The sequence below is a fragment of the Martes martes genome (genome assembly GCF_963455335.1).
Source record: "Martes martes genome assembly, chromosome: 6".
Classification (NCBI taxonomy): Eukaryota; Metazoa; Chordata; class Mammalia; order Carnivora; family Mustelidae; genus Martes; species Martes martes.
Genome location: NC_137893.1, coordinates 100,737,655 through 100,752,217, shown reverse-complemented (window position 1 = coordinate 100,752,217; position 14,563 = coordinate 100,737,655). Strand labels below are relative to the sequence as shown.

The 14,563-nt window shown below is 35.0% G+C and overlaps 1 protein-coding gene across 1 annotated transcript in view; it reads left to right on the top strand.

Annotated features, from left to right (window-relative positions):
* Window positions 1-14,563, top strand: part of BMP5 (bone morphogenetic protein 5) — a gene marked incomplete at its 5' end in the record, with an annotated part of 111,247 nt that overhangs the window by 63,183 nt on the left and 33,501 nt on the right. The window contains one exon of the mRNA XM_080807099.1: window positions 10,715-10,863. Within this exon, the coding sequence (XP_080663225.1) occupies window positions 10,715-10,863 (149 nt within the window). The remainder of the gene's footprint in view (window positions 1-10,714; window positions 10,864-14,563) is intronic.

The window sequence follows — 14,563 nt, the reverse complement described above, 5'->3', positions numbered from 1 at the left end:
TTTAAAAGTTTAAGCTATAAATTTTAAAAATGGGCACAAAGTGCTAGTCCATCAGTTTTTTCTTTGACTAATTTCATATTTTGCGTCCTAAGACTCATAGCACGGAAGAGCTTTTCAAGTCCTAAGAGCTCTAGGTGCATGGCTTATTGATTAGGAGGCATTAAAAGTGGTTGGACTATCTGTAATAGTCTTACTTCTTTGTTTCTTGTTGCATGAGGTGGCCTCCTGTGTATATATATATCTCCAGTAGCACATGTTTAGATTCTCTGCAGGGGAAAAATATGGGATGATATAATGCCAGGAAACCTGTTAAACATTAACAATATCTTAGCAATTAAAAAAAAAAACTCTGCAGAAAGAAAACTGAATTTTCATAGTGAGAATTCAACTTGTTTTTCTATTTTCCCATGCTTGTCATTCAACTTCATATAATATTATTATTTTACCAGTTTACATCTGTACCCTTGAAATGTAAATACAACATTGAGTCAGATATTCTGGAAATTGATGCTCTGTGAGATTCATAGAATTTTATTATTTCACATTTGTTTTGGTAGAAAAAAAATCAGTTGAAAATATCAGTCAGCTGACAGAGTCAAATTCTAACACTTTTAAGATAATGTTGTTCCTGAAAGAAACTCTTGACAAAAATTCCAGAGAATATAATTTATTAAATTGTCCCTTGTTAACATGTTCCATACTAGAGTTGTACATTGGGCTCCTTAAATGTTGTTGTGATATATATGTCAAACGCCCAGAGAAAGATATATGCTCGGTCCTTGGGTGGCTGTCATTGCATTTTTTTAGACTTGATAAGCTATTCAAAGGCAAAGGGTGATGGAAGGAGGTGAAATACTTGTAACAGTAGAAATTTTGTAAAGACTGGAGAAGTCCTGCAGACTGTAAGGTTCATGTCTTATAGATATAGAGGAACGCCACTTTTCCTCCAAAGTTTATCTGTGTATCTTCCAGACAATTTCTGAAAGCTTTTCTTGACCAAGTTTAGTGCTTGTGGTTAGATTATAGAATGATTACACTCTTGGTTAACTACTTCTTCTCTCTCTATATTATATAATATATAATGTATGTGTACATGTATATATACACATACACATGCATAAATAAATTTAACTGAAAACATATTGACCTGAAGAATATTTCTCTTTTGTTACCTCTTAATACTGATTATATAAATAATTTTACTAAAAATACATTATATGTTTATTAAAATAAAAAAATTTAAAAAAAATGAAAAAAAAATAATTTTACTTCCTTTTGATAAGTTCTCAACTTAATTTTTCCCCTCTGATTTAGGGACAAAGATCCATTATGAATTATATGCATCAATAAATGTTACTAAAGTTAAAGAGAATGAATGAATACCTATATCTAAAATTTATAATTATAGGTTATTGAAGAACTTTTACAGTAATAATTGCATAAATCACTTCTGATTCTAATTATGCCACCAACCATAATATATACTACTTATTAATATATATACTTACATGTGATAAATGTGTTTTGGTAAGAAAATAGTAATTGTAAAAAAAAAAGAAAATAACAATTTTAGTTTGCATAGCATTTCTTATTTGTGCATCCTTTCACCTCTGCAATATATTTTTGAGATAGATGTTATTTTAATCTTTACTTAAAGAAGAAAAACAAGTTCAGAAAGATGACTTAAAGGGCATAATTATTCTAAGGAAAGCCAATGTATAGCAAGTCATTGTTGAAATTAAGCAGATACCAATTCCACCTACAACTATGATTCTTTGCTTTATAGAAGTATAACTATAAAGAAGATCATTATAACTTTGCTTTAAATCCTCTCACTTTCTTGTATTTATTCATCCCTCAACTCCTGCAATTTGATTCTCATAATTCCATTCTACTGATTTATCCATCAACATCATCCACAGTCTCCTTGTTACCAAATCTTACAGACACTTTTTCATTCTTTGATACTGCATACCACCTCCTGTTTAATATGTGAAACATCCCAACTAGAGAACTGTATTAGTTTGCAAAAGCTACTGTAACAACTTACCAAAAATTTGGATGGCTTAATACAACAGAAATTTGTTTTCTAACAGTTTTGGAGGCCTGAAGTCCAAAGTCGAGGTTCTGCAAGGGCCACATTCCTTCCAAAACTTCTAAGAAAGGTTCCTTTCCTGGTAGCCCCAGATATTCCTTGGCTTGTGTCAGCGTAATTTCCATCTCTGCCTTTGTCTTTCTTTAGCTATCTTCCTGTGAGTGTGTCTATCTGTGTCTCCTCTTATAAGGAGAGCAGCCATACTGGATTAGCCCCACCTGATGACCAAATCTCAACTTGATTACACTATAAAGACCCTATTTTCAAATAAGATCATATTTATAGGTGCCTGGGATTAAGACTTCAACATATCATTTTGAAGGACACAATTCAATGCATAGCAGGGAGTATGTCAACTAGTGTTGGGTGAGAGCAATAGAATCATATATGTGATAAAGAATAAAGGACTTATAGTGATTCGTCTTTCTGCCATCGTGGGACCTGGTTAAAGAGTTCATGTGAAGCTGTTGCTTCTGCATCTGGTGATGGGTCTGAAGTTTGTAGTACAGGCAACTGGGAAGGGAAATGGATGTGGGGTAGGAAAGCATGAAGAGAACTAACACCTGTGAGGATAAGCTGGAACTCCAAGGGCATATTGGAAACCATTCTACTTCTCAGAAAGACTCAACTTCAATGATGTGAGTGAGCTGTAGGGTAAGCTGGTAAACTTCACCATGAGCTCCACATACCCCTTGTTTAGGATGTGGAGAAGGTGAAGGGGATGACCTGGCAGGAGGAACTGTGGGCCAGGATTTGGAGAAACTGATGTTATTGAGATCCAATGGAAGCTGGAAAAGCACCAGACCCAGCTGCTCCCCACAATAAGGTGAGCCAGCAGATCAGCAGCAATGCATGTGAGCAGGAGGAAACCTGGCACTTTACCAATCTTCCAAGCATAAACTTGGCTGCTGCTTCCCTTCAACTCCTGCACAGATTTCTTGTATGGCTAACCTTAACATAGATGCAAATAGGGAAGAGAATTTTGGGAGCCTGGGTTTCAGTTTAGCTGATTTGACAAAATATAAAACCACAGCAGTCCATCTTTGTCAAACTGACACTAACACATATATTTTTAAGTACTCATACTTTCCAAAAATATAATAGGCAAATCATTCTCTGATTTTTTATCCATCTTTGGACATTATTCAATACTTTTCTAGCTGGGTCATATTGCCCATTTGATATCCTGTCACTTCAATACAAAATATGAAGTTAGCTACCATCAAAACTACTTATACTAGATGGGAAGGGAGAAAAAGAATTGGTTCATAGGGTACAAATACATTAATATCAAAATAAGAAAGGAATACTCATAACTGTTACAACCCTCACTCTGTAACTGGTCACATGGTGGTAGTTGGTATTTATAATTTCCTTTTTCTGCTATGTAATCTATATCCTTTTTGTTTTCACCAATCACTACTGCCAGTCATTGGTCCTTATCTAGTGAGGTAAAAGAAATACTCATTCTTGAAGTGTCTGGGCCATTAGTAGTAATGCCTGCATTGAGCTCTAGTTTTCCACTGACTTTTATCATAGGACATGGGAGAACGAAAGTGTGTTTCAGGTGATAGCTTATATTTCAGACATGCTCCTTTCTCATACTGTGGTAGAATCAACCTAGTTTCCTCTTTGATACTGAGGCTTGATCGACCCGCATACTATAGCAGCCCCTTATCAGCTTGTTGATTCACTGGCCTGAAGAGCCCAAACTGACCACATGGATGTCTCAATTTCTAACTTAATGGAACCACTGCTAAGCTACTAATGGTACCATTCTACTATGGGGAACTAAGAACTCTGGACCAACAGAGCCCAACATTTTGGGGCCAAGCAGCAACATTTTTGCTCATTGGATCAGGAAGAGTGAGTAAGAGGAGCCACTCCTGTGTCCACCCCTTGATTTCTAGACTCAAGAGAGAGGGCTGTGAGAGAAATAGTCATATACCAATTGCTGATATGGAGCATATAAATCTTCCTGAGGATATTAGTCCATTTGTCTAAGATGCTGATGACCAACTGGAGGCATAACAGTCTTCAAAGAGACCATTTCCTTGTCCTATCAGGCCATCTGCTACAAGGCAATGGGTAACATAGTAAGACCAAAGAATTCCATGAGCATGAGTCCATTCTGCACTTCATTTTCTGTTAAATGAGCTTTTTGATCAGAAGCAGCTTTGAAATTCCATGATAGTAAATAGGGTATTCTGTCATTTCATAGATAGTGATACTGGCAGAAACCTTATAGGCAGAGAAGGAAAATTCATATCCACAGTTCCTATTCCAGTGAGAATCAGTACTGCTCTTCTATGATGTAAGTGGCTCAATATAATTGACCAAATACAAGGTCGCTGTTTAATCCCTCTGGGGAACGATACCGTAAGAATTTATTGTAGGGATTTGACCTTATGCAACTGTGGAAGTTAGTTAACAGTCTATGTAAGGCTGTTACTCTACATTTGATGCTGGGCCTAAGATCCTCAGAGAAGGCTAGAAGAAAAGATGGGCGAGTTGGGGAAAGGAAGGACAAAGTAGAGCCTGAAATGACGATCTGGAAGGCATGAGGACAAATTGGAACCTATCTTCCAGCCTCCAATTTCAATGATGCAGATAATTTCCTTGCTATCAAATCTTTCCTCGTAGACATGTCCTCATGTCTGACCTGGATTCAGAGAAATTGAACAAGAAGATTCAGTGGGATCTGAAGGAGCTGCAGGCTCACCTGCTGCCCCACACCAAAAAGGTGAACCAGCAGATCTCGACAGTATGCCTAAGCTATAATAACACTTGAACATGTGGAAGTCTTCCAAGCATAAATATGGCTACTACTTCACTTTCACTTTCCAAATCTTACCTAAATATCTTTTGTGGCCAACCCTACTCCAGAACTTTACAAGGTAGTTACAGTTTAGTTAAAATGATACAATATAAAACCCATACTGGGAGTCAATATATGTTAAATTGAAAGAGTGAGTTAGTGAATGGATGGATGAATGGATTTACAAAATGTCTCAGGTCACTCCTTGGCTCCAATTCTACCATCTTGTTTTGGGTTGGTGGCTCCACTTGAACTTTTGGTATTCCAGTCCAAAAACCAGTGATCTTTTGGTATAAGGAAAACAGTCAAAATATAGTTGGAATTAAAGAGAGCTGCCATTATATGAAACAAAGTGTTCTGAAAATGATTCATGGAGAACTGAGATCTGCTCTCCCAGTTGGCTGTGTAACCATAAGAAATAATTTGATCTCTCTTTAAATTTTCTCATCAATAAAATAACAGTTTGGCTCAGTAATTTATATCCCACTTAGTTTTAGTATTCTTTGATCAATTTTTGTTACCTTCAGAGGTAGAATCCCAGACTAATTAATTTCACATCAGACATTTTTTCATCATAATTTTTTATTCAGTTTTAAAATAAGACTACTCCCTTTAGTCAGCTATTTAGACAGTAGAGAAACTTAACATTTCCAACGATCAAAACTGCATCCATACTGGGCATGTCTGCATACTATATATGCCTGATCATACGGAGAACATATAATCATGATATGATCATATAAAGATGATATCTGTTTTAGCCAAGTAAAAGATCCAAAAAATTGGAGAAATTGAATATTTATATAATGGATTTATTTATAAACACAGCTATATAATGACTGCAGTTAAATAATACAAAAAAGTTTACTCATATAATTATGTGTAAAATATTTATATAGTCATATTCCTTGTTTACTCTCAAAATATATATGTGAAAGCTTTTAAACTTTTTACATGCAGTTTGACATCATGTCTATCACAGTATTTTAGGTCATGTATCACAATACTACAAGCCACATCATCTTCAGGTCCATCTATATTGTCTGAAAAATAGCATTTTTTTCAATCTGTGTATGATGCTGGCATTGGAAGTAGTATGTTATCAAAAGCACCAGTACATACACATTTATTGTTATTATTGTTTATTTTTAGGCTTTTCTAGAAGGATATATATTATATCCACAAAACAACTTCTGATTCTATGCTTATAGAAGTGATTTTTAAGAGAGTGACTTACAAGACAATTACTGGATTTTTCAAGACAACACACCCAGGAAGAGTCACTGAATTTCCTTGTGTGTCTTCTTTTTCTCTGCCTCCTTCTTATCCTCTCCTCCTTGCTCCCACCCTCATTCTGCTCCTTCCCTTATCATTGTTCTTCCTCCTTTCTCCTTTAGTTGCAACCAATTCTATTGCTACCATCTCTAAGAACCCCCAAATAACCTTGACTCAGGTCATTTGATGGTAATGTGACTCTACAAATAAAACTTTCCCAAATTTCACAGGTCAAAATTAAACAATTTAGAGCCATCTGTGTTATGACATACCAAGTAAAAATTCACCTGTAACTTTCCTCTCGTGCATAAACAATGAATTTTGGAACACTGAAAAAATAAAATTAAATTAAAAAAAAGATATTCAGATTATACTACATTTGGTTTTTTAAGGAGGGGTTACCATACTATATTTTAAACATTGTAGAAACTGAGACAGGAATTCCTTAATTGTTCAAGCTCTGTCTGATCCCCAGATCCTTTTTATCTTTACATTACACTGATATCTACATAAAGATAGTAAGATAAATTTTAGCTCTTCTGTTGTCACATTCTTAAATATATAACCTTCATTTTCTCATTCCATCAATCTATATTTTTGAGTTGTAAGTATGATGACAATTCGAAGCTTGTTAAATTTTGGCTCCTGCTGTTCCATCCTTAGTGAAGTACCTATGCTTCCTACCCTTCTGGTATTTTCAGACTCCCAAGGCACATATGCAAAACTCTTTCCTCTCTCAGTAAAATGAAAAGCACCCTTGCTAATCAATATCTACAGTCCACCAATTCCCATTACTAGACATGTTTAAGCCTTTGGACATGATTAAAGTAAGTTCCATGCAAATGTGTACCAAACTGTAAATGTGTGTGTGTATGTGTGTGTGTGTGTGTGTATACACACACATACACATACATATTATTCACCTTTGAGTAACTATTTTTAATATATTTATATATTTCACTATTTCACATGTAAGAAGTCTATATGCATGCTATGAATCCTTTATCTGTTAAGTATAACTCTGTACTTAATACTTGCATGATGACTTCATTTAGCTATATAAGAAATTGTTATGCTGATTTATATCATAGTCTAGACAAATGTTCAAATTCTTTCTGAAAAAGAAAAAACACAAATTTTAGTAATGATGAATTATTTTAATCAATATAAGTTTACTTTAACATATTTGTTTTTGAAAACATTTCAATGTTGATAATTGTTGTAACGTAAACATAGAACATTCACATCTAGGATAATTTCTGCTTGTAAACAAATATTTTAAAATAGTCTTATGGGTTGAACTGTACTCCATCTCTCCCCCAATTCATATATTGAAGTCTGAACCTCCAGGACCTCAGCATGTGACCTTATTTGGAGATAGGGTCTTTAAAGAGATAATTAAATTAAAACGAGGCAATTAGGGCATCCTAATAAAAAGGGGAAATTTGGACCCAGAGACACATGGAGGGAAGATGATATGAAGACACAAGGAAAAGATGAACAGCTTCAAGAGACAGTGGCAGGTCTAGAACAGATACTTCCCTCATCGATCTCAAAGGAACCAGCCCTACCTACACCTTGATTTGGACTTCCAGCCCCCAGAACTGTGAGACAATAAATTTCTGTTATTTAAGCCACTCAGTCTATGTTACTTTGTGATGGCAGCCTTAGAAAACTAATACAATACCACTGTGAAACATTTGTTTATACAAATCCATGTAAATGGACTTTATTGCCTTTGCTATAATGTAGATTTTAATTTTAGTTTCATTGTTATGATTATAAACAATATACAGAAATTTTATTATGGTTTTATTTCTGCTTCAGGTAAATATATTTTGCTACATATCTATTTTTTCTCTTCTGCATTCCTTTTAAGTGAATTAATATTTTAAAATATCTCTTATTAGGTATTTCAAGAATTTCTATAAAAACATCAGGTAAAAATAGTAAGATGAGACAACTTTAACAGGTTTATTTTATACTGTTCATTGGACATAGTATTTCTACTATTTCCAGTGATGTAAGTTCCATTTTTAGTGGAGTAATTTTGTACTTCAAAAGAAATCACATCTAATTTTCTACAGAATGGGTAGGGATTTATTTTTAAGAGACTTCTATGAAAGGAACTACATGAGTGAAATTGCAGAATTTTTACCGTTGTGTTGATTAATAATAGACTTCATTCTTCCAAAGTGTATTCTGTTGTTTGTGGGTAATACAGAAGAACTTCTAGAAGAGGAGAGAGGAAAAATTAAAGAACAGAATTTATCAGTCAAAAATAAAATAGCTTTGGTCAGGAATAGAAACCATGGAGCTTATGAAAGCAATCAAAACTTCAAAACTTTTCAGAGGGGGGCTAGACATGTATGGATTTTTCAAACCATACCGTCTGCCTAGATTTACCTTCCGATGAATTGCAAGTTGCATCTCTGAAATTCAGATATTTAGGGCTTGCTTGAATCCTTTGGCTGAGACTTTTTCTAAATATATCCATTAAAACTGAAACCATTTTCTTCACAGACGTGCTTGAAAATTTGGGTACCTGGATGTCGATAGTTTGGGGATATTTCTTTCTGGAAAAATACCACAATCTCAAAATAATAGAAAATATTACCTGGATAACTACTTAAAGATACTTGTTGCTTAGTGGAAATTGTTCTCAAATTTTACCTCTTTGTTCTTTTTTGTTCTTCAAGTGTTTGTTTATTTCAGGCCAAGGTTGGCATTATAAACTCTGCAGACTTCAGTAGAACTTTTATGCCATATTTCAAATTGAAAGCAGGCTTGACAGCAGGGTAGCACTTGAGTATTTCCCAAGCTACAGGGTGACTCCTTCTGTTTCAGAACCCGATATTGTGATTAAATTATTCCAATATTATAGTTTCAAAAGATATTTACCAAATATCTCAAGGATTTAAGGATAATTTGTATTTCTCAAGTTTTGTTTACTTGATGAGTTTTCCACCTTAGGAAGAAGAGGTGATATCACTTGACTGATATCCCTTCACAATATGAATAGAATGGGCCCTGAAAATTCAAGTGAGAACTAATGGAATATTTTCATTGCATTGTAGTTTATGCTTGCCATATGTCTTTGGTATCTCAAACTAAGTCCCATGTTGGATATGAAAAGATGTCTGTATCCCTCTTTTGGTAAACATTGTGACTAAAGCTGTGAAGGAGAATGAAATTTGCATCATTGGGATTAGGGTACCTGGATGATTTAAATAATCATAGTGCCTTTATTTTAACTTCTCTAAGTTAGTGAAAGAATGAAATAAATCAAGTTGAAATAAAGAGAATGAAGATGCAGCTTTTAAAATATTAAGAATCTTCACTTTGTTAAAAACAGTTAAATTTTCAATGATAATAGAGTTTTCTCCTTAAATCATATATATATGTATATACATAATTTGTTTTTACTCAAAATTTGCTTTTTATATATATTGTAAGCCACCTTTGAAGTGGCTTGTGTGATGTAGCTAGATGGCAAATGCAGAATAGTATTTAACATGGGTGATTATGACATAGCTTTGCCTTTCCTCATATAAATAATATGTCCCTAAACAGATTCAGCACAGTATCAAAGTCATAAAAATACATAATAGTGTATGTCTATGCTACTTTGAAGAAGAGCTGCTGTAAGGATTAAATGTTGGGCATATGTAACTTTTAGATCAGAGGCTACCTGTAGTAAGGATATCATAAATTCAGCAGTTCACTATAACTCAACAAATATTCATACATTTGGAAATTTAATGCTATAGTTAAGATTGATAAATGTTAATCACAGTGACCCTGCAGAGACTATTCTCAAACATACACATTTGTAATTATAGCTGATGTTAAAGCAAGTCAGGGTGTATCTGCTGCTCAATTTGTGGGATTCATCCTTTAGTCCAATGGTGCGGTCTGAGAGCCTCTCTTGGCCTCTGCCATCCGTAAAGTAACTATATAATCAAAATGGAAAATGAAGTAAAAAATAAAGATATATATTATATAATGGGGAAAAAAAACAAGTATAATGAAAATGAAAAATAAGGGAAAATTATCTCTAAAGCAGATGCTTGGCCGCCCTTGCTCCATGGCTTTGACCGTCCACATTCATCGAAATCAGAGTAGCCACTTTCCTGTCCATTTCTACTCGGTTTGATCTTTGCTAGTGAACTTGCTAGGAAGGGCTACTTACAGACAGGAGTTTCAGGGAACACTGATTATCAGAGCCCAAATCTCGACCACTAAGTCAGTTTGTAAGGGCCAGCAAAGAGCAGGAAAATGGAAATTACTTTCAGATATTACTAATTTGCGCCAGACTTGGGTTGCGGGCCCACCAATAGGACGTTCTGTATCTTATTACTCATCACTTGAGTCACCTGTTCCTCCTGTTCTTTAATTAACTTTCGTTATTTTTTTTTAACTCTTGTTATTTTAAAGAGTGCCTTTGGAATGTTTTCACTTAAGTATAGGAAATGATGGTCTTTGTTCACACTTTTAACTTTTTTTGTTGTTCTTTTTCTCCGTAGGGATGCAGATCTGTTCCTGTTAGACACAAGAAAGGCCCAAGCTTTAGATGTGGGTTGGCTTGTCTTCGATATCACTGTGACCAGCAATCATTGGGTAATTAATCCACAGAATAACTTGGGTTTACAACTCTGTGCAGAAACAGGAGATGGTAAGCAATGAATTTCAAATATTTTTTGTGACACTAGTTTTGACACATTGAGAGTTATAGCTTTCTATACAATTTGACCAAGATAGAATAGATTGTTGTATACTTACGATGGGCAAGGTAGCACTGCCATAGAATAGTGCAATATATTAATTAGTTAATTGATTTATAAGCATATTTTCCCAACACACGTTTATTTTAAGAATTTGTAGTAGGCATAGAGGAGTAAAGAAGAATTAGATATTGTTTCTCGCTCTCAAGGAAAGGAGTTTCTAATCTAGTATTGAAGACCAAACAAACAAGTAGGACTACGGTAATATAGTAGCTCCAAAAGAAAGCTATATACAAAGGGCTATGAATCTATGTCCTGATTGTGATGGTAGTTATACAACTATGTAGTTTGTAAGAATTTATAAGCTGTGCATTGAAATAAATATTATTATGTGTAAAAGATATCTCAAAATAACTAAAAATAACAGTTATATATAATATATATATTATTACACACGGCTTTATATATATAATATGTTATATATATATAGTATTATACAGTGGTGCTAGGGAAACAGGCAAAGGAGCTACTAATAATACAAGGGGTGAAGGGAAGATGGAGATAGAAAGAGACACAAAACCCTGCAGAAAATATCATTGTTAGGTCTTAACATATTCCAATATTGGGTCAAAGACAACAGCTCCAGGATCACCTGTGGGGTGGAAGGGTTTTTAGGAAATCTTCATTTTGAAGACACTCCAGAAATTTTTCCTGTGCTAACAAGTATTCATTGAGCACCTGTGTGTGGTGTGCTTGGCTAGATGCTGGAGATAAAATGGTAAGCAAGTGCAGATTCTGCCTCCTGACACTTTCAGTTGAGTGAGGCTCGAGTAGTGATGACTTAGTCATATTAATGAATGGGTGATACTGCCTCCTGAGATGAGCCCAATGGATTTACAAGTGTAGAACTGTGAGTGAGTCTGAACTACAGTCTTAAAGATCAGGAAGACGTGATTAGGGGAAAAAGTCAGGGGCAGGCATTTCAGACAAATGTAAGAGAATGGGCAAAGACCGTGGTGAAAGGGGTCTTTGCACATTCCAGCAGGAGGCCAGGGAAGTAAGGCCAGTTTATTCAGAGCCTTGCTGTCCTTTGATCACTCAAAGAGTCCAAAAAGTTTAAATCCGAATCTGGACTTTCAAGTCATTTAAAATTACATTTCTCATGATAAGAGGATAGAACATAATTTATTTAATGATTTGTGAGTACTTTTTATCTATTTAGAAGTAGACCTAGTGGATTTACATTGTGCTCTTGCCCCACATCCTGCAATGTGAGTACCAGGCCCAGGGAAGGTAGTTTATAAAAGGATGATTAATTAGAGGACGTGCCTTATTTAAGCTTTACTGCCTTTAGTTTTCTGCAGGCTCAGGCAATAGACACATTAGCTCTAGAGTTTGTCTTACTCCATCCTCTGCTGTATTACACTAAAGCCTTGTTTAAAAAATACAGAGTTAAGTAGAAGTTGGGTCTGACTTGGGTCTCTTGCAAAGGGGTTTATTGCTATAAGCAATAGGACCTCACAGTAGCATTGTTTTACCTCTATAACCAGATTTACAGCCTAAGAATAATACCATAACCAATGTTGGTACTCCAAGGATTGCATATATGAAATGAGGTTGACAGATACAAATTAAATTTATTACAGAGTTCATCTAGTGAAAGCTTCATGCTTCAGATCTTGACCTAGAAAAGGAGTTCTTGGTGTTATTGATGAGTTTCAGACATTTTCCCACTACATCTAGACTTTTCCATAGATTTCAATTACAATGCTGAATTTTAATTTTTTTTTTTACGAACAATTCAAATATTTTGAATTGTTTTTTTTTTAATTCTTTTTTTTTTAAGATTTTATTTATTTATTTGACAGACAGAGATCACAAGTAGGCAGAGAGGCAGGCAGAGAGAGAGAGAGGAGGAAGCAGGCTCCCTGATGAGCAGAGAGCCCAATGCGGGGCTCGATCCCAGGACCCTGGGATCAGGACCTGAGCCGAAGGCAGAGGCTTTAACCCACTGAGCCACCCAGGTGCCCCTCAAATATTTTGAATTGTAAGCTATTTTCCAATTATGACTTTGAGATTACCATTAAGGATTTTCAGAGTTCAAGCATTATAAAGGAAGACAGAGAAAAGCCCATATTTAAATAATTTGCAAGAATTCTTACAATGTTAAACTACTGTACATTTATGGTCAGAAATGTGACTGGGAAATCAGTACTGTGGGGGTGAGCAGTCGTTTCTTCCCTGGTATGTGGCCCAAACAAGAAAAATTAAATTAGTGGTGTGTGCTTCTCCCAGTCTTCTCCTTGGGGAGATGCTTGAAATGTTTAACTAAACAACTCAAGAGATCTGTGAAATATGATCAGCCTTTTCATTCCCTACCCACTCATACCTCACTTGAAAATTCTGAAATTTCTCTCTTGTTTTTAATCTCTTCCCAAGAATATGTTATATTTTGGAGTTCCTTTCCCCTGATTTATTTCTCTTATATATTAATTTTACTTTAAATTATTTTGGTATTATTTATGGGAGGCTTTGTGTTTGCTTTTGAACCTAAAATGAATATTTCACTTTTTTTCAAAGGCTTCCTAATCCTTTATTTAAGAGTTAGGTTGTCTATTGCCTTTGTTGCTTTTATCTCTTTAATATTGCCTGATATGAAAATATTAAAATGGTTAAATGTGTTAGGCAAGCTGGCTTTGTGCATTTAAGCAATACTTAAAATAGATTTTCACCAGAGCTGGAGCATATTTGGCCTTGAGAAATAAAGTAACCCCCTCCTGGCACCTTAGTTTTATTAACTGCAACTTCATGGAGAATCTACTTGTGACATTTCTCTGTAAATATGGAGAACCAGATGCTTCAGCGTGTTATTGCTTCATTCATTGCTACTGCTGATATTCTCAACATGATATTGTGATATTGCTTCAAACAAAGCAGACAAAGCCGATTCTGCATACATCCATTTGTTGATTATCTACTTATCCATTTGTTTGACGTAAAATTATTGAGTACCTATACAGGGAAGACATGTTAAAGGGCAATATAATCTTAGAGACGGACATAGGTAGCTAATTTTAGAAAAAGTAAAGTGCCTTAAATGCTAAAAATAGTGGTATCCTCAAGACACTCCAGGAAAATGGAAGAGAGAGGGTTAATTCCAAATGGGACAGAGCCTAAAGGTCTGTGGTTCAGGTAACTTTTAAGCCAGGTCAGTTGAATAAGATTTTTTTAAAAAATGGAGATGAGAAGAGAGAGTTGTGGAAGTGTGTGGAGTGGTGGTGAGATCAGGAAAAGAGAACTCATTCCTGGATGATGAAACAATGAGAGTAAATGCAGAGAATGGCAAAATGGCATGGTATAGTCTGGAAAAAGTCAATAGTTCACAGTCGGCTAGAACAACATTCACGTCTAAAATATGACTGCAGATGCTATTAGGAAAGTGATTTGGAGGCAAATCATGGAGGGAAAATGAAATCTCACTTATGTATAATATATTCTTGTTGCTTGATCACACGTCATAAAAGAACCAGACCTGCTTTACTCAATCACAGCAACACCATCGTGATTACATGTTTGAATGAATGTCAATCTCATGAGGTCATAGGATGTGTATTGCTCCTTCATGGTTGTGCCCTCTGTGCTTGGTATAAT